At 37.5% G+C, this 25,937-nt stretch overlaps 1 protein-coding gene across 1 annotated transcript in view; it reads right to left on the reverse strand.

Annotated features, from left to right (window-relative positions):
- SLC18B1 (solute carrier family 18 member B1) overlaps positions 1-25,937 on the reverse strand; it is a 204,047-nt gene that overhangs the window by 143,220 nt on the left and 34,890 nt on the right. The window contains exons 3-5 of the mRNA XM_053710946.1: positions 8,508-8,641; positions 8,311-8,406; positions 652-725 (exon numbers count right to left, since the gene is read on the reverse strand). Of these exons, the coding sequence (XP_053566921.1) occupies positions 652-725; positions 8,311-8,406; positions 8,508-8,641 (304 nt within the window). The remainder of the gene's footprint in view (positions 1-651; positions 726-8,310; positions 8,407-8,507; positions 8,642-25,937) is intronic.

Genomic DNA, 25,937 nt, shown 5'->3' on the forward strand with positions numbered 1-25,937 from the left:
AGGACACTTCCCTAATCATTAGGTTTACTGATTGGCAACTTCGCTCCTCATCAAGGAGGCAAAAGAAAGTGACTGAGGATCATGAGAAGTGGGAGGGATTTAATGCTCTGGTATGTTGGGGGGTCTTTTGTCTCCTCCTAGTGGTCTGGAGGGGAATTCCCATGTGTTTTTTTACATGCACAGCCTTGTGCATTTAAAAAGGAAAAACAATCTGAACTAATGCTTTATTTCAATGTTTGTTTGTTTTTTAAATAAAACTAACTGCCCTAATGACCATTAAATACTGAAGAATTGCAAGTGCATAATAAAGAGACAATGCAACAGCACTGAATTTTCAAATTGCCAGCACCTTATATCATGGGACAGCCATCAGTCAAAGGCTGATATACACTGTGGACTCTTGCACATGCTCAGTAGGACCTGGAACCTAAGAAAGTGTGCATATAAAAACACTGTGCACAATTTGATAATTTAAGTAATTTGGAAAGTCTGTTAAAACTGCTTGCTTTATTTAAATCATAAAAGTTTAATTTTGACTTTAGTGTACATATCAACGATCATTTTATGTACTATTTTAAGGGAAAATAAGTGTAGAACACAGTCATTAATTTATCATTTATATTATATATGTTTTAAATAGTAAAAACTTACCCAAATAAAATTGTTGCACATCCAGACGTAAACATACCACTTACAAGCATAAATTTTGCTCCAATTTGCACCAACTGTAACAGAAAGATATGTAAACAAAAAAAAACGTTATCTTAAACCATTTTTTATTTGGCTTATCATGTAATTCTTATAAAATATTGATAACACAAAAATGTCAATATAGTAAAATATTGTAGAAAATATCCATGGATTTTGTATAGTTATCTGTAATAAAGTTATTGTATAAGTAAACACAACAATCCTTATTAAAGGACAGTAAACGACTTGAGATTTGTATATAAAATGTTTAGTTATGCATAACGAAACAACTTCTCAATCTATTTTAATTATTTGTTGTGCCCCTTTTTTTGTGTAATTTAGCTCTGAAAATTGAGCAATTTCTAATTTCCAAAGCATGAACTGCCCCTGCAGACTTCTCAAGGCTAACCCTACAACATATCTTTACCTAATTGGCTTTATCAGATAACCGTAAAACAGAGTACTTTGTAGTAGTTTTATGATTGTGGTTAGCCTTGTTGTCTGCAGACTAAAGTCCAGATTGGCTCATCCAAATAAGGCAAGTAAGTGGTGGTGAAGTTTGGCTATTGAAAAATAATTGCAGTAAAAACGATGTTCATTTGTTTTAATCATGTTAAGACTTGGTTGGTATGTTATTCTATAGCAACAAAACAGAAATGTCTTGTAATTACAAGGTGTTTAGTGTCCCTTTACTATCAGTGTTTATTACGCTAGTAAATATACAATATTTCTCCATGCCTTGCACCAATCATCTTCTCAGTCTACTCTGACAACTGCCATTAGAGCATTCATAAGGCACATAAAAGATAAAGGGCCAGATTACAAGTGGAGCGCAAAATTGCACTTTCGCGAGCGCAATATTTGCACTCCACTCAGTAATACCAGTGCAAGAAAATGTGCGCTGTTATAACAGGTCCAGCGCAATTCGAAACGTGACCACGCATTTGTATTGCAGGGAAGTGTTGCGCTCATGAGTTGTGCTTCTATAGGCACCTTGTTCTGATGCGGACACATACGGCACAGAAGTTTAAATAAATATGTATATGAATATATAAATATATATTTATGTGTTTATATGTGTATATTCACATATCAACATATATATACTGTATATATATATATATATACACACACACAAATATATATACAAATATATATAAAAAGACATGATTGCAAATGTAAGATTTTGAAATGATTCAGTCTCCAACATATAAATCTGGGAGTGAGAGGAGGCAACAGAGCAAGAATTATTAAAGGCTGAAACTAGATGGATTTACTTACTAAATACTGTATATCCATACGGAATGAATGAAAACAATAATTATTTCTCATACTTATAGGAAGTCACACACTAAAATTATCATCTATATATAAATTACATTATTGGCTTTCACTAATAGGATATCCATAATAATGGATTTCACGCCATCACCACAGAAAATGAAGCAATTATCATGAAATATGAATAACATATTTATTGTAACTATTATAGAGGGCACATATTTTGCACTAATCACAGTCACACTAGTATGGATAACATCCAGAACTATCAATACATAGATAATAAGAATATAGGATAAGTATATATTATTATCCTTGAGAATTTATTAACGTGCAGCACTGCACTAGTGGTATTCCAATATATATATATACACACAATTTATTTACTGTACCAATCACGTAGCACCAGTCAACTCGCATGACACTGCACAATGTAAACAAACACTTTACATTTTTAATATTTACATTTTTATTAATTCTCATCTTAGTTGTCACTTTAATTTTATTATATTTTTACATTCACAATTCATAAATATTTTGGTTAACCTTAACAACTTAAAATAGCCTAATGTAATTGAGATATGCAATTTTATGTCATGATATTCTTATTGAAATGGAAGGACTTTACGAGACAATAAACACCATTCATAAGTTACTTTTTGCAAGTGTCTGCTTTCCTGAAATAATATACAACTAAAATAACGTATTGGTTACTAACGTACCATTCCAATTAAACAAAAGACATCAGGCATAAGGATGCTTATGATGATAGATGGATCAGAAAATAATTGTGATGTCATATTACCAGATCTCACGTGATTCTACAGCTATAAATCCCGTTGAGGACGGCGCACCTCATCCTTTTGAAAAAGCTGTTAAGCTAAACATGTCAAGGGCAGGAGGGAGTTGTTTAAGGCTCCTATGTGTATTTTAATTAAAGGGGCATTAAACTCAAATTTTTTCTTTCATGATTCAGATAGAGAATGGAATTTTAAAAAACATTCCAATTTACTTCTATTATATAATTTGCTTTATTCTTTAGATAAACTTTGTTGAAGAAATAGCAATACTTATGGGTGAGCCAATCACATGAGGAATCTATGTGCAGTCACCAATCAGGAGCTACTAAGCCTATCTAGATATGCTTTTCAGCAAATGATATCAAGAGAATCAAGCAAATTAGATTATAGAAGTACATTAAAAAGTTGTTTAAAATCACATGCTCTTTCTAAACATGAAAGAAAAAAATGTAGGTGTCATGTCCCTTTAAGTTCTGTGGCTAAACTGAATTTACTATTTTGACATTTCTTAATGAGCAAGGTACTGGAATTGTTATAGTGCTGCTGCCTGCACTTTTAATATTACAATATCTCCGCACTACTAAAATACTTTAACAGCATTAATATCTCAGTTCTCTGGGTAGAGCCGTCAGCTCAAGCGACTATTAGCTCAATATGTGATGTTGTCACATTCACTATTTATGTAATACAGGGTTACGGAGCCTACCCAGGGAACATATTGTTATTATATTTAAGGAGGGTACTTAAATTGCAATAGTACTGCTACCATTATGTGCAGTACTGCGGTATATTTATATTTATATTATAGCACACATCTATTCAACCCTTCAGGGTAGTTCTGTTAGCTCCAGTAGCTATTGGTTGAATACGGAAAGCTTTTTACACCCTATACTTTACCATATTATTGCTACTGTAGCCCAGTAATTTGTTGTGTTGCAACATAATTATCACTGTCTCCAGTACTGAGAGATCGATACAATATTCTCTCTTATAGTTGCATAGCTAACTTGGCAACATTGTTGCAGTCTCACTTTATTTGCATGTTTTATTGTCAACTGCAATTTTGAGAGATTTGATAACGTTTCTATTATACTTAGCTCCTTAATAGTCTCCTTAACAGTGAAGTCGGCATCAATTGTAACAATTCGGTTTCATGATCACTGAACTTTTGTTTTTAAAGACCTAATTTTTTATTTTTTTATTTAATGAAGATTATTATTTTCATTTTAGTCCATTAAATGTGGTTACACCAAGCACTATTAACATTGCACTCTACTTAATTTCTCTCTGTGGGTTCAAGTGTATTCTTTCTGCATGAAGAAAATCCCTTCTCTGCGAGCATATTTGTTGTAGCATTAATATATATGTATATAAGTATATACATATAAATTTATGGGAATAACAGTCCCCATAAACCGCAACGTAAAGGGACTTTTCAGTGCCGTTTTTTTTGTTCTTTCAAACACCCCACACCCGCTCACTTTTAAGCCCTTAAAACTGCTTTGTGCAGTTATTATTTAAAAAAATAAAAATGCTAAAAAAAAATGTATTTTAAAAAACAACACTACACTTTATTTTGGGGGCAATTGGGGGACATTTTTAAAATGAACCAGAGAATTACTACCACGAGCTTGCAGTAGCATTAATTGGCCACTTGTAATGGCTGGTTAATTATTGTGCGCTGCCCGTTTACAGGTGCATGATAAATTAGCGATCCACTTGTAATCTAGCCCATAATGCAGTAATTTATTTTAAATAAAATATATAGAGACTTTAAAGGGACATTCTAATGCAAACATAACAGACTACAATTTGAAAGACCAATTTTTAATTCTGCATTTAGCCACCAATCAGCAAGCACTACCCAGGTGCTGAATCAAAGATGGGCTGGCTCGTAAGTGTGCGTTCCTGCTTCTTCAAATAAAAATACCAAGAGAACAAAGACAAATTGATAATGGGAGTAAATTAGAAAGTTGTGTATGTTCCTGTACAGCTATGGGGATCTGCAGGAAAAGGAAGATGAGGACCCCCAAAATCTACAAATGGTGTGTGTGGTGGTAATTAGTACCAGAATATTAAACCAAAGGGGTTGTCCACTTTTTAAAATTATTTTATTGGAAGACAAATAATATAGGTATGAAAATTAACAATTATCTATAAGCTACAAAATATAAAACAAGTCTCAAGAAATACCAAGAGCTACAAACATACAGTACAGTCTAAATTATATAGGGCAACTGTATTTTAAACAAACCCAGATTAAGCAATATTAACTAAACATAGTGAACAAGAGAATTTATCCCAAAGTAAATGTATAAGAATGCTAATATACTCAGCCAGTTCAGTCCTCCAATGCTCTCTCTCTCATCAGTTGCTTCCAGGAGGTGAGGAAGATAAAAAGTGTGTATACTAACTGTTGGCTCCATTGTATACTTAATTCACTTAAGGTGTGTCCTACCATACACCAATCAAAAGGCTACATGGGAGTGTCCTTCTTAGACAAAGACTAGGCCAGAGGCCTAGTCTATATTTTAAAATATGTTTGTAAATTTAAGAATTAACTACTTGAACACTCTAGGGATAAATTCTCTGGTTTTATGACACCACAGTGTGGAGTCATCTTTTTCTGTTAATGTCCTGATTGACACTAACAGTACAGGCATCTTTATAAACTGCCTTTGAAACAGGAATGCGCAATTAGAAGGAACCTATTGCAATCCGTTTCCATCTTCTGCACTACTAAACCATCTGAATGCCATTTGTATATTGGCATGATGGGCATACTGAGCATGATTGCTCAATAATTATATAATTATGTCACTTTTAATATTTTGCAAGTATTGTGTTTTTTTGGTGCAATATTTACATTTATTGATTAAAAACACAGTTTTCCAGTTTAGCATGATCTTAAAACAAGAAGACAACTATTGGATTTTTTAAGAATTTATAACATATTCTTATACTGGATTTTAACAGTACTGAAGCTGTAAAGCGTGAACCAGCTTTGCAACATTGTATCTCCATAGGAGATGTTCACATGAAATTGCACCTTCCTGACTTTTATAGGGAACACACCTTCATGCATGCTAAATCCAAACACGTTCATGAAAGTGCATAATACAGTGCATGATCCTGCATTATTGAAATCACTTTGACGAAGGTGCAATCCTGTTTAGAATAATGTAGGTTACTGGTTTTTAAACCTGTTCTCAGGCCTCCCTAACAGGCCAGATTTTGAGGATATCTGAACTAGAGCACAGGTGAAACAATCAGCTGATTAGTAATCCTGAAAACCTGGCCTGTTGGGGAGGCCTGAGAATAGGTTTGAAAACCAGTGATGTAAGCGATAGCACTGTAAAAAGGCAATGTTGTGACCTTTGCCATTATGTCATTAACATATTAAATGAAAACAAAAGAATAATATACATCTAACAAAATTATTCCGCAGTCTTCCAATAAATTAACATAACATAATATGAATGTTATTAGAACAATGAACACCTTGTTTGCTGCAATTGGTTTTCAGCGGTCAAAATTTACTAACTCCTCCTTATTTGGAGAAGCAAGTTGGGACATGAGTCTGAAGAATTCAGGGCTTTCCACTTGTCATTGTGTTATAAAAGATATCTGTTTGGTTTAGCAGGAAAAGTAATATAAAATACTTCAAATTAGGAAGAGATGTATGGCAATATTAGCCTTGAGAAGCCTTACATGTGCTCTTTCACTTTTCAGGACTGGGAAATGCATTATTTACAGGAAATGGGGGCAAAATAAATAATTAAATCATCATGTATACTGCAACGTTGTTTTACTGTGCATAGTTAAAGGGACCTGAAACCCCAAAATGTTCTCTTTCATGATTCAGATAGAAAATACAATTTTGTGACGTAACATATGATCCGCCGGTCTCAGTCTGACACAGATCGATGCTTATGTCACTACAGATGTTCCGAATGCAAATTTTTTTTTGCTAGTTATCAAAAATCTACCAGGTACGCTCGCCACTATTCCGGCCCAGCGTACCTGGTTTTCAATCCGCCGCCCTGGAGGCAGCGGATGCCATATAAATCAATGGGAGTCTGAAAGCAGCAAAAGCTTATGTTCGCTGCTGCTCGATATTCCATTGATTTCTATGGTATAATAAAAGTAAAGTTTACACCTAACACCCTAACATGTACCCAAGTCTAAACATAATTTCTTTTTTCTTTTTTGTAACTTAGTGTTTATTTTTTTGTGTAACTTAGTGTTTGTTATTTTTTGTAACTTAGTTTTTTGTAAGTTTTTAATTTTTTTAGTGTAGATTTAAATTATTTAAGTAGGGTTAGGTGTTTAAATATATAATATACAGTATTTAATTTAATTTGTAGTTTTATGTAATTTTAGTATAAAAGTTAGGTTAGATTAAGTTTTATTTTAATATAGTTTAATGTAATTTTAGTTTAAAAGTTAGGTTGGATCAATCATTAATTTAAAATAGTTTAATGTCATTTTATTATAATAGTTAGAATAGGTTAATTAGTAGTTTAATATAGTTTAATTTAAATCTAAAAGGTAATTTTAAATTTATTATAAGATAGGGATGAGTTAATATTTAATATAAAGTTAGCGGGTTGTTAGGTTTAGGGGTTAATAGGTTAATTTAGTTTATGGCGATGTGGGGGGCTGGCGGTTTAGGGGTTAATACATTTATTTAGTTGCGGTGGGCTCCGGGAACGGCAGGATAGGGGTTAATAACTTTATGTAGGCGGCGGTGTAGGGGGCTCAGATTAGGGGTTAATAAGTATAATGTAGGTGGCGGGGGGCTCCGGGAGCGGCGGTTTAGGGGTTAATAACTTTATTTAGTTGCGGCGGGGTCCGGGAGTGGCAGTATAGGGGTTAAACAGTTTAGTATAGTGTGGATGTTTAGTGACAGTATACAAATAAAGCTGGGAAAAAGCCGAAGAGCAGCGAGATCGATGACTGTTCGCTGCTCATCGCCCCGTACTTGGTGCACGGCTTTTTGACACCATTTTTTGTTAAATATGGAGAACGTACTCAGGTCCACAGAAGCGATTTTAGGTAATGTTAGGTGAGCGTATTGGTGCCGGCAATGCAGCACAGTTTGCGGCTTGATAAGTATTCCTCAGAGGTAAGCCAATCACACGAGGCACCTATGTGCAGCCACCAATCAGCAGCTACTGAGCCTATTTAGATATGCTTTTCAACAAAGTATACGTATACCAAGAGAATGAAGAAAATTAGATAATCAAAGTGAATTGCAAAGTTGTTTAAAACTGCATGCTCCTTCATAAATCATGAAAGAAAAAATGTGTTTCATGTCCCTTTAAGCATTTTATATTACAATCTCAAATTGTTTAATGTCCTTTTAAATTTCAAAACATTAATTTTAAACTGCCAGCGGAAATATATAACATATATATATATATATATATATATATATATATATATATATATATATATATATTATTTTTTTTAAGCACAGAGAGACTAATGAAGAATAAATACTTAATAGTGAACTACTCCTTTCAGGAATACTTACGTATTTCCCTAGTATCAAAGAAGTTAAAAAATTAAATAAGGCGAAACATCCAAATATTAATCCGGTGATTGTGCTACTAACTCCTTTCTTCAAAGCCTTTAAAAATTAAGAAAAGGTAAAAAAAAAAAAGATAATTAAAAAAAGTTTGTATAAGTTGTAACAATATAACATTGGTACCCGCATTTTTTTTCTTTTACCTCTTGAGGAAAAAAAGGTCCCAGTATTGAATAACAGATCATAGAACTGAAGTTAAGTGATGCAGCTGACATCAGCGTAAAGATCTGACTTCTGGATAGTTTTCCTGTTTTGGTAATTTCTGTCACATTGTTTTCTAAAAACAAAATAGAAAATAGAATTTAAACGATGAATAATTCCATCCTTTGTTCTATAATAAGATTCTTTCAATTATTTTCTACCTGTGACTTACTTCAGTGGATAAAAAGTTAAAGGAAAATGAAACCCTACAGTTTTTCTTTCATGATCATACAATTTTAAACAGCTTTCCAATGTACTTCTATTATATAATTTGCTTCATTCTGTTTGTATCCTTTGAGCAGCATTGGCCTACTGGGAGCTAGCTAAACAAATAAGGTGAGCCAATGACAAGAGCCATATATATGTACAGCCACAAATCATCAGCTAGCTCCCAGTGGTGCATTGCTGCCCTTGAGCCATCCTATGTATGCTTTTCAACAAAGGATAGCATGTGAACAAAGCAAATTAGATAATAGAAGTAAATTGGAAAGTTGTTTAAAATTTAGAATCATGAAACTTTAATTTTGAGTTTACTATCCCTTTAATATTAAAGGGACACTGAACCCAAATTATTTTCTTTTGTGATTCAGATAGAGCATGCACATTTAAACAACTTTCTAATTTACTCCTATTATCAATTTTTCTTTGTTGTCTTGCTATCTTTATTTGTAAAAGAAGGCATCTAAGCTTTTTTCTTGGTTTAGACTCTGCACAGCATTTTTTTTTTTGGTGGATGAATTTATTCACCAATCAGCAAGGACAACCCAGGTTGTTCACCAAAAATGGGCCGGCATCTAAACTTACATTCTTGCATTTCATATAAAGATACCCAGAAAATAAAGAAAATTTGAGCATAGGAGTAAATTAGAAAGTTGCTTAAAATGTCATGCTCTAGCTAGTAGGTATAATTAATGTACTGCAACTAGGACAGTGATGGCTAAATATTGGAAAACATCAGTCCCCCACTACGATGTTATCCTAAACAAAATTAGATATTATCAAATGGAGAACACTGCATCGTCCCTATTAGACAAAAGACAGGAGTTCCTAAAAGTTTGGGAAGAATGGATAGTTTGGGAAGACTCTGTTAGGATGCAAACAAGAAGAGCCGTTGAAACAAGGGCCTAATAGGAGGTTGGAATTAATTAATAGAAAGTTCTGCGAGCACTCAATCTTTACTTCATTCTTTACTTCTCCTCTTCTGTCCCTCTCTTTCTTTCCTTCTTCTCTAAGATAGGTACTCTTATTACTCCTTCTTCCTTTTCGGGTGTAATGAATCCTATCTGTAATATAAGAGGTCGTTCTTTACTCTACCATAAGGAGATAAAAAGATTAAAACTATGTTGTTCTTGTATGCGAACTAGATATCCTTTATAGCTACCTTACACACTGTGTTCCATGCGCTATTATTTTGTATTGATATGAGATGTGATGTATACATTGTTGTTATTTTGCTGGTGGAGTTGGGAGACTTCAATAAATAAAAAAAAAAATTTCACTTAAAATGTCATGCTCTATCTGAATCACGAAAGAAAAATTTGGGTTCAGTGTCCCTTTTAACTTAAATGACCATTACATACGATAGAATTAAATAATCAACAAATGCATAAGACAAGACAATAACACTTATTCTGAATTTAATAAAAGTAGTATATTTTTTCTAAAAAAGTTCAAAATTACCTTACATTTCCTTGTCCCCCTGTATCAAATCACAGACTGATATATGTAAATAAATTGTTAACTTTTGCACATGCTTAACCCCTTAATGACCACAATGTACCATATACGTCACTGGGCATTAAGACGTGCCTGCCAATAATATTATAATATTAGACCCTCCCTCCCTCCTGCAGGCTTTCTAAAATAGCACAGTCTCAATGTTCATTAAAGAGTTAACAGGAGCCGGCGCTTAAGAAAATGTGCATACAAAAAAACGGCATAATTTGAAGATGGAAGCAAATTGGAATTATTATCTTTTTTACTTTAGTAAAGGGACATGAAACCCAATTTGTATTCTTTCATCATTCAGATAGAGCATATCATTTTAAACAACTTTCTAATTTACTCCTATTATCAATTTTTCTTCGTTCTCTTGCTATCTTTATTTGAAAAAAAAGGCATCTAAGCTTTTTTCTTGGTTTAGACTCTGCACAGCACTTTTTTTTTGGTGGATGAATTTATTCACCAATCAGCAAGGACAACCCAGATTGTTCACCAAAAATGGGCCGGCATCTAAACGTACATTCTTGCATTTCATATAAAGATACCCAGAGAATAAAGAAAATTTGATCATAGGAGTAAATTAGAAAGTTGCTTAAAATTGCATGCTCTATCTGAATCACGAAAGAAAAATTTGGGTTCAGTGTCCCTTTTAACTTAAATGACCATTACATACAATAGAATTAAATGATCAACAAATACATAAGACAAAACAATAACACTTATTCTGAATTTAATAAAAGTAGTATATTTTTTCTAAAAAAGTTCAAAATTGCCTTACATTTCCTTGTCCCCCTGTATCAAATCACAGACTGATATATGTAAATAAATTGTTAACTTTTGCACATGCTTAACCCCTTAATGACCACAACGTACCATGTACGTCACTGGGCGTTAAGACGTGCCTGCCAATAATATTATAATATTAGACCCTTCTGTCCTCCTGCAGGCTTTCTAAAATAGCACAGTCTCAATGTTCATTAAAGAGTTAACAGGAGCCGGCGCTTAAGAAAATGTGCATACAAAAAAAACTGCATAATTTGAAGATGGAAGCAAATTGGAATTATTATTTTTTTACTTTAGTAAAGGGACATGAAACCCAAATTGTATTCTTTCATCATTCACATAGAGCATATCATTTTAAACAACTTTCTAATTTGCTTCTATTTTTTGCCATTTTTGTTCATTCCCTTGGTATCTTTTGTTGAAAAGCAGGGACATATGCTTAGGAGCCTGCCTATTTCTGGAGAACTGTATGGCAGCAATTTTGTAAGAATGTTTCCATTTCCAATAGCACTAGATGGCAGTACTATTGCCTACCATGTAGTGCTTCATATGTGTATGTAGGTATCTCTTTAACACAGAATACTCCTGGAGGGATGTGTTGCTCTACCTTTCTCTTTAAATTACCCCAAAGGTGTTTTATTGGATTCAAGTCAGGCAACATACTTTGTCCAGGTCATAGTTTTCATGACTAGTGATTTTGGCAGTGTGCTTTGTTCATTATTATGCTAGAATATTCTGCTTCTGCCAAGGTTCTGGCGACTGGGAGTCATCTTGTATATCCACAGGCATTCATGGTGTCATCTATAAATGTCATCTCCCAAACACCTTTTGCACTCATGCTGTCCAATATCATCACACTCCCAGCTCTTTGATTAACTGGTGGGACTATGCATTCACTATTCGCCAAACATGATGGACCCCATCTGAGCCAACAAATTTATCATCTGACCACAGAATGTGCTCCCAATACTCATCAGGCTTTTTTTAAAGTTTAATCTTGCAGTTTTGTGCCGAAGAGCAAGCAAGTGATTTTTGTTCTTGGACGCCGTCCATAGGAGGTTAACATTATGCAATGTCCTTCACGCTGTTTTTAAACTGTCACAGAAACTCCCATTTCCATTCATAACCCCTGAGCCATGTCTGTAACACTTGCCCTTTTGTTTTGTTTTTTTCAGACCTAGATTGTGCAAGTAGAGCACTGTCTGTGGCATGATTTTAGTGGGATGGCCACTGCGGCTCTAATTAGTGGTACTATGGTTCATTCTATACCTCCTGATTACTGAAGCAACTGTGTTTTGAGTGATTTTTAGTTGATCACTAATCTTCCTGTATTTTGCCATCTTTGTGACATCGCACAATCAGATTTTTCAGTTCCTCTTGCAATTCTTTTCCATGTGGAGCCATGATATAGACACGCAGATAAACACAGCTCTAAGGTCTAAAATTGAGAAAGTTCAGGTATCCACAGGTCATTTTATAACATGTTCATGCAATTACTCACATCAGCACACAGTAGATTTGCATAATCAACAAATGCAAGATAACAATACAATACAATAGCACTTAGTCTGAACTTCAAATGAATAGTAGATTTTGTTTCTGACAATTTTAAAAGTTATGTCTATTTCCACTCCCCCTGTATCATTTGACAGCCATCAGCCAATCACAAATGCATACACGTACCATGTGACAGTCATCAGCCAGTCACAAATGCTTACACGCTTATTCTGTGAATTCTTTCACATGCTCAGTAGGAGCTGGTGACTCAAAAAGTTTAAATATAAAAAGACTGTGCACATTTTGTTAATGGAAGTACAATGGAAAGTTGTTTAAAATTGCATCCTCTATCTGAATAATGACAGTTTAATTTTGACTTGAGTGTCCGTTTAATGCACTGTTGCTTGCATATAACTATGTGTTTCTCCAGAGCAGCAATACTGGGAGCTAGCTGGTGACTACAACTATATACCTGTTGTCATTGGCTCACCAGCAGGGCCACCATTAGCATTTGTGTGGCCCTGGGAAAAACACATTTCTGTGGCCCCTGTGCACAACACCCTTATTCCACTCCCCCTATATGGCCCACCCATGTCCCAATGTTCAGTGTTATCCATATTCCACCTCCTGATATCATAAACACTTCTTCATAAATTACAGGATGTACAGTGAGGCTCCCAAAGCATGAGGCCCTAGGTGGATGCCCCTCTCGTGCTCACCAGATATGTTAAAGGGTCATTAAACCCACATTTTTTCATTCATGATTTAGAAAGAGCATGGCAACTTTCTAATTTGCTTCATTCTCTTAATATCCTTTGCTAAAAAGCATATCTAGATAGGCTCAGTGGCTGCTGATTGGTGGCTGCACATAGATGCCTCATTTAAGTAAGTGGCTCACCCATGTGCATTGCTATTTCTTCAACATAGGATATCTAAAGAATAAAGCAAAATAAATAATAGAATTAAAGTGTTTAAAATTGTATTCTCTATCTGAATCATGAAACATTTTTTTGGGGTTTAATGTCCCTTTAAGCTAGATCCCAGTCCTGCATTGCTGCTCTGGAGATCATTTTTAACTATGTATTTAACCCATATGCAGGAGTTAAACACAGTTATATGCAAGCAATAAGGCAATAACAAAACATTAAAGCATTTCATGCATTATTATGTCCCATTGACTGCTCAGAATCATGTGTGCCATGATTTAAAGGTCATAAAAGGACAATGAAGGATTTGTAGTGCACAAATGTTAACTTCAGTTATGGAAGAAAAAACAAGCACTAAACGTTTTACTGATTATATAATCTGTTTCTTCCACAAAAGCACATATTATAAGTATCAAAAATCTTGGCCTGACCATGGGAAAAAATACAGTAATGTCACTTCAGTTTTTATTCATTTACTCATAGGTCTTTTTATACTTTAGCATGATAATATTATACTATTATTATTATTATCTTACCATTAGCCCTAAATATTCCACCAATTTTTAAAACTAGGTCAAAAGTTAAAAACAGAGCTAGCCTGTCCAAGCGTTTGTCTTGCATGGAAGGAATTATATAGAGCTTTAATAATTATGTGGATGCATGGTATATATACAGTGCTTATTAGGCTTTGATTGATAAGGTTAAAGGGACAGTAAATAAAAAAAAAATGAACTTTCATGACTCAGATAGAGCATGCAATTTTAAACAACTTTCCAATTTATTTCTATTACCTAAAAAGCTTTATACTCTTGGAATCCTTTGTTGAAGACTAAACCTAGGTAGGCTGATAGAAGCGTGCATGTGTCTAGTATTCTGTGGCAGCAGTGTTTGCAACTATATGTACAATCGCTATAAACAATGTTGCAAACACTGCTGTCAGATTGCTAAATCCACGTGCACACTCCTCAGCTCACCTAGGATTATTCTTTAATAAATGATATCAAGAGAACTAAACAAAACTGTTAAAAGGGACACTGAACCCAAAATTTTTCTTTCGTGATTCAGATAGAGCATGACATTTTAAGCGTGGCCGACGGGAGCGTCGCGGTGGGGGCGTGAACGGGCGCGATGAAGGGCGTGACCGGACGCCACAAGGGGCGTGGCCGGACGGGTGCTGTTGCGATGGGGCCTGGCCGGGCGGGGTGCCGTGATGGGGGCGTGGCCAAAGAGGGGAGAGAGAGAGCAAAAGAGGGGGGAGAGAGCCAAAGAGGGGGAGAGAGCAAAAGAGGGGGGAGAGAGCGCAAAGGAGAGGGTCGAGAGAAAGCAAAAGAGAGGGGGAAGAGAGAGAAAAAGAGAAGGGGGAAGAGAGCAAGGGGTGGGACCGATGTACTGCAAAAAATGGCCCGTGTACACAGGCTTTAGTACTAGTACTAGTATATATATATATATATATATATATATATATATATATATATATATATACCCCTCGGCTCAGACAAGATGACATAAAAACAGAATTTATGCTTACCTGATAAATTACTTTCTCCAACGGTGTCCTCCCCTACAGGGAATGGCAAGGAGAGCACACAGCAAGAGCTGTCCATATAGCTCCCCCTCTGGCTCCGCCCCCCAGTCATTCGACCGACGGTTAGGAGAAAAAGGAGAAACTATAGGGTGCCGTGGTGACTGTAGTGTATAAAGAAAGAAAGAAATTTTTCAAACCTGATTAAAAAAACAGGGCGAGCCGTGGACCGGACACACCGTTGGAGAAAGTAATTTATCAGGTAAGCATAAATTCTGTTTTCTCCAACATTGGTGTGTCCGGTCCACGGTTTCATCCTTACTTGTGGGAACCAATACCAAAGCTTTAGGACACGGATGAAGGGAGGGAGCAAATCAGGTTACCTAAACGGAAGGCACCACAGCTTGCAAAACCTTTCTCCCAAAAATAGCCTCCGAAGAAGCATAAGTATCGAATTTGAAAATTTGGCAAAGTATGCAGGGAAGACCAAGTCGCTGCTCTACAGATCTGATCAACAGAAGCCTCGTTCTTGAAGGCCCATGTGTAAGCCACAGCTCTAGTAGAATGAGCTGTAAATTGTTCAGGAGGCTGCCGTCCAGCAGTCTCATAAGCCAATCGGATGATGCTTTTCAGCCAAAAGTAAAGAGAGGAAACAGTAGCTTTCTGTCCTCTCCTCTTACCAGAATAGACGACAAACAAAGAAGATGTCTGTCTGAAATCCTTCGTTGCTTCTAAATAGAATTTCAAAGCACAAACTACATCTAAATTATGTAACAAACGTTCCTTCTTCGAAACTGGATTTCGGACACAGAGAAGGAACCACTATTTCCTGGTTAATAATCCTGTTGGAAACCGCTTTTGGAAGAAAACCAGGCTTTGTACGTAAAACTACCTTATCTGTATGGAATACCAGATAGGATGAACACACTGCAAAGCAGACAATTCAGAAACTCTTCTAGCAGAAGAAAAAGCAACCAAAAACAGGACTTTCCAAGATAGTAACTTAATATCTATGGAATGTAAGGGTTCAAACGGAACCCCTTGAAGAACTGAAAGAACTAAATTTAGACTCCATGGAGGAGTCAAAGGTCTGTAGACAGGCTTGATTCTGACTAAAGCCTGTACAAACACCTGTACATCTGGCACGGCTGCCAGACATTTGTGCAACAAAACAAACAGAGCAGATATCTGTCCTTTTAGAGAACTAGCTGACAAACCTTTATCCAAACCCTCTTGGAGAAAGGAAAGTATCCTCGGAATTTTAATTTTACTCCAAGAGTATCCCTTGGAGTCGCACCAACAGATATATTTTTTCCATATCTTATGGTAAATTTTCCTAGTCACAGGCTTCCTGGCCTGAATCAGAGTATCTATAACCGAATCTGAAAACCCACGCTTAGATAGAATCAAGCGTTCAATTTCCAAGCAGTCAGTTGCAGAGAGACTAGATTTGGATGTTCGAAAGGACCTTGTACTAGAAGATCCTGTCTCAAAGGTAGCTTCCATGGTGGATCCGATGACATATTCACCAGGTCTGCATATCAAATCCTGCGTGGCCACGCAGGAGCTATCAGAATCACAGAGGCCTTCTCCTGTTTGATCCTGGCTACAAGCCTGGGAAGGAGAGGGAATGGTGGAAACACATAAGCTAGATTGAACGACCAAGGCGCCACCAATGCATCCACTAGTGTCGCCTTGGGATCCCTGGATCTGGACCCGTATCGAAGAACCTTGGAGTTCTGACGAGACGCCATCAGATCCCTATCTGGAATGCCCCATAGTTGAGTTAACTGGGCAAAGACCTCCGGGTGGAGTGCCCACTCCCCCGGATGGAAAGTCTGACAACTCAAATAAACCGCCTCCCAGTTGTCTACTCCTGGGATGTGAATTGCAGATAGATGGCCGGAGTGATCCTCCGCCCATTTGATGATCTTGGATACCTCTCTCATCGCCAAGGAACTCTTTGTTCCTCCCTGATGGTTGATGTAAGCTACAGTCGTCATGTTGTCTGACTGGAATCTTATGAATCCGGCCTTCGCTAGTTGAGGCCAAGCCCGGAGAGCATTGAATATCGCTCTCAGTTCCAGGATGTTTATCGGGAGAAGAGACTCTTCCCGAGACCATAGACCCTGAGCTTTCAGGGAATCCCATACCGCGCCCCAGCCTAATAGACTGGCGTCGGTCGTGACAATGACCCACTCTGGTCTGCGGAAACTCATTCCCTGAGACAGGTGATCCTGAGTCAACCACCAACGGAGTGAGTCTCTGTTCATCTGGTCTACTTGAATCTGTGGAGACAAGTCTGCATAGTCCCCATTCCACTGATTGAGCATGCACAGTTGTAATGGTCTTAGATGTATTCGAGCAAAAGGAACTATGTCCATTGCTGCAACCATCAATCCTACTACTTCCATGCACTGAGTTATGGAAGGCTGCAGAATAGAGTGAAGAACTTGACAAGCGTTTAGAAGCTTTGTCTTTCTGACTTCTGTCAGGAAGATCTTCATTTCTAAAGAATCTATTATTGTTCCCAAAAAGGGAACTCTAGTTGACGGAGACCGGGAACTCTTTTCTACGTTCACCTTCCACCCGTGAGATCTGAGAAAGGCTAGAACAATGTCTTGTATGGGCCTTTGCTTTGGAAAGAGACGACGCTTGGGTTAGAATGTCGTCTAGATAAGGTGCTAAAGCAATGCCCCTCAGTCTTAATACCGCTAGAAGGGACCCTAGCACCTTTGTGAAAAGTCTGGGAGCAGTGGCAAAACCGAATGGAAGAGCCACGAACTGTCTTTCCAGGAAGGCGAAACCTCAGGAACTAATGGAGATCTTTGTGGATAGGAATATGCAGGTACGCATCCGTTAAATCCACGGTAGTCATGAATTGACCCTCCTGGATTGTTGGAAAAATCTTCCTTGTTCCATTATTGGAACTGGGTGTATCACTCCCATCTTTACTATGTCTCCTACGCAGTGTAAGAATGCCTGTCTCTTCATCTGGTCTGAAGATAAGCGAGACATGTGGAACCTTCCCTTTGGAGGAAGTTCCTTGAATTCTAGAAGATATCCCTGAGAGACTATTCTAGTGTCCAGGAATCTGGAACATCTCTTGCCCAAGCCTGAGCAAAGAGAGAGAGTCTGCCCCCTACTAGATCCGGTCCCGGATCGGGGCTACCCCTTCATGCTGTCTTGGTAGCAGCAGCAGGCTTTTTGGCCTGTTTACCCAAGTTCCAACATTGCAATGGTTTCCATGCTGGTTAAGGTTGGGAAGTGTTGCCTTCTTGTCTGGAGGCTGCAGAGTTAGGAATTGGTCCGTTCCTGAAATTACGAAAGGAACGAAAATTAGATTTGTTCTTAGCCTTAAAAGGCCTATCTTGTGGGAGGGCATGTCCCTTTCCACCAGTAATGTCTGAAATAATCTCTTTCAATTCCAGCCCGAATAGGGTCTTACCCTTGAAAGGAATATTAAGCAATTTGTTCTTGGACGACACATTCGCCGACCAGGATCTTAGCCAAAGCGCTCTGCGCGCCAATATAGCAAACCCTGAATTTTTCGCCGCTAACTTAGCTAATTGAAAAGCGGCATCCAAAAGAAATGAATTAACCAACTTAAGTGCGAGAATTCTTTCCATGACTTCATCATATGGAGTCTCCCTTTGAAGCGAATTTTCCAGTTCCTCGAACCAAAATACGCTGCGGTAGTGACAGGAATAATGCACGAGATTGTTTGAAGAAGGAAGCCCTGCTGAATAAATTCTTTTTTAACAGTCCTTCTAATCTTTTATCCATAGGATCTTTGAAAACGCAACTGTCCTCAATAGGAATAGTTGTGCGCTTAGCCAACACTGAAACCGCCCCCTCAACCTTAGGAACCGTCTGCCATGTGTCCTTTCTAGGGTCGACAATGGGGAACATTTTCTTGAATATAGGAGGTGGAACAAAAGGTATACCTGGCTTTTCCCACTCCTTAGTCACTATGTCCGCCACCCGCTTGGGTATCGGAAAGGCATCAGCGTGCACTGGAACCTCTAAGAATTTGTCTATCTTGCACAATTTCTCTGAAATTACCAGAGAATCACAATCATCTAGAGTAGTTAGGACCTCCTTAAGCAGGGCGCGGAGGTGTTCTAACTCAAATTTAAAAATCACTATATCAGTGTCTGCCTGCTGAGAAACTTTTCCTGAATCAGAAACTTCCCCTTCAGACAGGCCCTCCCTCACTGCTATACTCAGATTGATGTGAGGGAACAACTGATAAATTGTCCTCAGTGCTAACCTGCTCATCTTCTGTATTTAAAAACTGAGCAATCACGCTTTCTAGAATAGGATGGCAGTTTGGATAATAGATTTGCTATAGAATTATCCATCACTGCAGATAATTGCTGCATAGTAACCAGCATTGGCGCGCTAGATGTACTAGGTATCGCCTGCGTGGGCAAAACTGGTGTTGACACAGAAGGAGAGGATGATAAACTATCCCCACTACCTTCACATGAAGAATCATCCTGGGCAATCTTATTAAATGTGACAGTACTGTCCTTACTTTGGACGCTATGACACAATTTGCACAAAACATTAATAGGGGGAACCACCTTGGCTTTCATACATACAGAGCATAAGCTATCTGAAGGTACAGACATGTTAGACAGAATATGGCAGGCTAATAATGCAATAAAAACGTTTTTAAAGAAAAGCGTTACTATCTCTTTAAATAATAAACAAGCACACTTTATTTCTGAAAGTTTGAAAAACTATGAAGGCAATGTCCGATTTTTACAAAATTTGCACCCCAGAGTCCTAGTGCCTTGAAAGTATTGCACACCAAGTTTCAAGACTTTAACCCTTAAAATGAGCAAAACGGAGCTATTTGTTCAAATAAACAATTTTATCACACAACAATCACTGCCACAGCCTTGCTGCGGCTTTTTACCTTCCCTTAAAGTGATTCAGCACTGAAATAAACCTTCCTGAGTCCGTTTTCTTTACCCACAGGACCCTCAAATGAAGCTGCATGCACTGCCAAGGAAATAAACTGCGCAATTGAGGCGCGAAAACGGGGCCTCCTCCATCTGCATTACCAGAGTGAAGGGGCCTTTCTGACTAAAGTAGTAGTCTAACTAGATGCCAGGCGAAAAAAAACGTTCCCAAAAGTGCTTTTATAACACAAAAAAAACACTCTAAATGTCCAATAAATCTGATATAAACCAATCGATTTAGCCCACAATAGTGTCAACCAGTATAGAGCCCATTTATAAGCCTTAATCTGTTATGAATCTAAGAAAATGGCTTACCGATCCCCTAAGGGAAAAACTGACAGTCTTCTAGCATTAACATGTCTTGTTAGAAATATGACTAATCGTACCTGAAGCAGATAAGTCTGCAAACTGTTCCCCCCAACTGAAGTTCTCTGGGCTCAACAGTCCTGCGTGGGAACAGCAATTGATTCTAGTTACTGCTGCTAAAATCATACTCCACTATTTTAAAATAACAAACTCTTGATAGAAGAAATAAAAAACTACAACTAACACCACAAACTCCTCACCATCCCCGTGGAGATGCTACTTGTTCAGAGCGGCAAGGAGAATGCCTGGGGGGCGGAGCCAGAGGGGGAGCTATATGGACAGCTCTTGCTGTGTGCTCTCCTTGCCATTCCCTGTAGGGGAGGAGAATATCCCACAAGTAAGGATGAAACCGTGGACCGGACACACCAATGTTGGAGAAATTATACTCAAGCACTGCAAGATCCTTATTAAAATCCTAAAAAGGCAGATTTAGATTTTCTTCTCCAAGGGTCTTTCCTTGCATTTCTGTGTGTGAGAGACAAGCCTAGTGCAGTATAGCACTAAATGACAGAGTTCTGCTGCATATTTCCCTTTGTATTTTATATCACTTTACACTTTAGATTAAGTTTTATTACATTTAAACTTTGGACTTTATGTTTAGTATTTTATTTTGTATATAGCAGTGCATTTAGGATTGTGATTTTACAGATTCTGATTATTATTTGACAGTTTCTGTGTAACTTTAACAAATTAGACTCATACTTTGTATGTTTATATTTATCTTTTACAAATTAAATTGCGCTTAATTAACTAATTAAAATATAACTGAAAAAGGGCAGCTTTAGTTTCCCTGACAGCTTAATTTCTTTCTATGGGTGAATAATCAAAGATTCTCTAGTGTGGAGAGAAATTATAGTGCAGTGAACTCAATTCTATAAGACAGCTACAATACTACTCAGTAGTCTCTGTCCCTATGTTCTCATCATTTTCTATGATCAGTGCTGGTATTGTAGCTGTTGTTGCAGTCGGTCTGGGTTTTGGAATCTGGCACTATCTGTTGCAAAAATCAGAAGCAATTATTGTTCATCAGGATAGTGCAACGGTTGTGCAAGTTGGTATCCAGCGCAGGTAGCATTTGGCCTGTTTTATTGCTACATTCAGGGCAAGAAGAAATCGTTGGGATTACTGTGCCTTGTGCAGATGGAGTGGATCTAAATAATATATTTGCATTTTCTATGAAGACAGATATAGTAGATGCTGGGCGTTAGAACCTGATCTACAAATTATTGTTCAAGGGTCTGTTACAGGGATCACTATACATCATCATCAAGAGGAGTGCACACTAAAGGGAAACCTCAGGTAGCTGGATACAGAGGAACTTGCTAAGCATCTGTTTGACCTCTGAGTGGGAGCAGTGTTCCTTGCTTGGGGTTCTGGCAGGATACGGCTGTGCTGGATTGCGAGTAACCGCCTATAGGATTAGACCGGACGGATGAGCCCCCTGTCTGACGCACACATTGACATTAGCACTGACGGCGGACTGATCCAGCGTGCCTGTCGGGTGACTCTCAACGGTCCCGATCTGCTGTCTCTGGCACCTTGTTCTGTGCCGCCTTGTCTGTGAATAGACATACCTTTATGGGGGAGGGAGAACTCCCTTTTAAGCACTTGTATTGCCTCTACGATACTGCTCTATGTTTGGCGCCTCTCTCGTTATCTACAGGATTTATTGACAGAGATTCAGACATAATCTGTTAACTCCTCCATCCCTCCTACTTTCTGAAGCTGTGTTTTATTTTAAAATAGAGAAAATACAAAGTTAATTTGTAAAAGTTACAAATAAATATACAAAAGTATGATCCTTATTTGTTAAAGTAACACAAACACTTTAAAACCACTGCTAGATCTAAATCTAAATTAAAATAAAAAACAGAAAATTAAACTGTAAAAATACTGAAAGGACACAATCATAGATATAAAGTAATATAAAATACATAGCATAAATCGTAAGGGTAACAAACCTCACATATAATGCAGTGCTATATTGCACTGGGCTTGTCTCTCCTTCACATACAGAAATGAAGAGAACACCCATTGGAAAAGTATAGCAAAATTTACCTGTCTAGAATCTTGTGAGAGATCTTGCAGCGCTGGAGGGTTCCACCCATTTTCTTTTAGCATTCAGCGAATTTAGCCCCTGTGACGTCTGCACTACAGTTTCTTTTCAAGCAGGAGAATATTTTATTATCAGGCCTTATATGTGATATACTATTAATCCTCAAAAGAATACTTACCATACCTGCATCATTGTCCTCTTTGGCGCTGCAGTTTTTTTTTTTAAATTGCGTTACAGGCTTGCTGTCTAATCATAGCCCACCCAATTGCTGTGTTTCAACTATACGTAACATGTTATCGCACTGGATAAAGCTGTTGGCTGCTTTACACAGAGTGGTAGCAAGCTTTATGTAGTTGAACTGCGTGATCGGGTGTGCTGTGATTAGACAGAGAGCTTATGATGCAATTTTAAAAAAAAGCAGCACAGAAGAGGGCAATGCAGATATGGAAAGTAGGCTTTTGAGTGTTAAATATTTAATTTACTTTCTTTTTTTACAAGTATAACTAGCCTTATGTTACATAAATCTGCACATAGTGCAGAATTATGTAACATTATTTTCTACAATTTCTGTCCCTTTAAGCTTGTGATGTATTTCCATATTATTCCAGCAAAAATGTTCTATTAATATTTTTTTCTGAATACGTCCTCCACACTAAAAATAATGCCTTAAAGGGACATTAAACCCACATTTTTCTTTAGTGATTCAGATGTAACATACAATTTTAAGCAGCGTTCCAGTTTACTTCTATTCTAAAATTTGGTTCATCCTCTTGGCATCCTTTGTTAATGGAGCAGCAATGCACTACTGGGAGCTAGCTGAACACATCGGGTGAGCCAATGACAAAAAGCATCTGCATTGTTACTCCTGAGCCTAGCTAGGTATACTTTTAGGTTACTAAGAGGACAAAGGAAATGTGATAACAGAAGTAAATAGTAAGTTGAAAATCAACATGGACTTGCCTAGAAAATGTAACATGATAACTACCATAAATATGTGTTCTCATTATCTTTATAATTCAGATAAGCTGAACTCTGAACACAGAACTCTCCCTGCCAAAGATAGAGCACATTTTCTCTAATCAATCGGCCATGTGTAATTACTATGAATACAAGTAAATAGTACTGATAGCATAAACAGTACTATGTCCCTTCCTCTGACAAACAACTAGTGAAAAAATCAAGCCTTTTAAAGATCTTTGTAACCTCCCTCTTCTTCACAGCCAATCAAAGCTGTCCAAGTGCATAACAAATCAGTGACATCATCTGTTTATATATACACAGCGTTAAATACAAGAAAACATCAAATAATGTGTATTTCCTAATGTGAGATAATGTGAAGTGAACAAAAACATATTATATGATGCCATCAGGGTTGATCAACTGTGATCCACTCTCTGTGGTTATCTAAAGCTGATACGAAATGTAAGCAGGCTATTGTGGGCAACCAATGGGGAGCCATTAACCTTGACACACCCCAATACCATTCTAAACGTGTCTGTTGGGATATTCATAACATCCTCGAATTGGAATAATTGAAAGTTTGTTACTCAAATGCGTACACATCACTACAACCATAGTTTTTAATAGCAGAACCCAGAAATAGTTTTTGTTATGTTCTTACTGCTAGGGGTATAGTGCTTGCAACATATCATATAACTTTTCTGCCATCCCCTGACTCCGCCTCTTATGGGCGTATTGAATCTCAGTTATGACAAAACAGGACTCACACCGACTTGTTATCCTTACCATTACGCTTAAAAGTCATCACATCCACTCATATCAACATCATAGGGGGATAACTGTCCACCTTGCCCCTTGACATGACTCATCTACAGGCAGAATGTCAATACTCACTGGAGCGGTTCTAACTAGAGGAATTGACAGCACCTATGGTGGCGTCATTGGTCCCTATGGCAACCCGCAATAGCAGTGAGCCTCAATCTTGCGCCTCAAAGGAACTTAAGCCTGTCCACATCAAATCAGCCTTAGCAGCTTTACTGACCCTAAACGAGTGATTGTATCAAGGCTAATAATAGGGAAGGGGTAACTATCATTGTAATATCATTAAATCATCACCTAGCCACACCCCCTACGGGCATGTTCACACTACTCACTGTTTCTCTGTCATCTCCACTAGAGGGGGAAGGGCCAAATACTGTCATCCTAGCATAGCCATTCCCCTGAGAACTAAAAGATAGTACCCATGTCATTCCCACAGGGAACACCACCCATTTAGAAATCACAACAGTCAATCGTACCTTAATCTCATAATGGGGCACATCCCCATAAATGGTCAAAACCTCCAAACTATTGAACCAAATCCTAATTGTTGATTGTTCCCCACTATCATAATAGGGCACCTCACCATATGTGACCAAAATATCAAAACTATAATACATTAACCTAATCCTGTTCCCTCTGGAACTCGTGCCAGATCCCAACGATTAATAAGTCTGGTAATGGGGTACATTCACAACCGTGACCGCTATCTTAAAGGTATACACCCAAAAAGAGAGAAAATCTTAACTATAACACCTTAATATAATTAAGTTCTATTTAGAACCACTATATAACCTGATCAGTATCACCTAACAAATTATGCCTATATGGGGCCTTAACGGTACCCCTAACAATAGGAATAGAACAATTATAAAAGTATAGCTAGTGTTCTATGGCCACTAAGATGGAGCACAATCAGACAGCCATCCTTTTAGAGGCATCTAGGGGCCAGAATGTATCTATAACATATCTCTTTGTAGCCTACCATGTCCCTTAGTGGCTGCCTTAAAATATGAGTTCAGATGGACCACTGATGATCACCCTGTTGAAGGCATCAAAGTGTTTATGTGTATGTACAAAGTGAAATCAATATATAAACATGTTTAAAAACAAGAGCATACATATACCTGATCTATGATGATGCAAGGTGGACAGTTATCCCCCTATGATGTTGATATGAGTGGATGTGATGACTTTTAAGCGTAATGGTAAGGATGGCAAGTCAGTGTGAGCCCTATTTTGTCATAACTGAGATTCAATACACCCATAAGAGGCGGAGTCAGGGGATGGCAGACAAGTTATATGATATGTTGCAAGCACTACACCCCTAGCAGTACGAACATAACAAAACCGATTTCTGGGTTCTGCTATTAAAAGATATGGTTGTAGTGATGTGTACGCATGTGAGTAACAAACTTTCAATTATTCCAATTCGAGGATGTTCTGAATATCCCAACAGACACGTTTAGAATGGTATTGGGGTGTGTCAAGTTTAATGGCTCCCCATTGGTTGCCCACAATAGCCTGGTTACATTTCGTATCAGTTTTAGATAACCGCAGAGAGTGGATCACAGTTGATTAACCCTGATGGCATCATATAATATATGTTTTTGTTCACTTCACATTATCTCACATTAGGAAATACACATTATTTGATGTTTTCTTGTATTTAACGATGAGTATATATAAACAGATGATGTCACTGATTTGTTATGCACTTGGACAGCTTTGATTGACTGTGAAGAAGG

The sequence above is a fragment of the Bombina bombina genome, chromosome 4, assembly GCF_027579735.1.
Source record: "Bombina bombina isolate aBomBom1 chromosome 4, aBomBom1.pri, whole genome shotgun sequence".
Classification (NCBI taxonomy): Eukaryota; Metazoa; Chordata; class Amphibia; order Anura; family Bombinatoridae; genus Bombina; species Bombina bombina.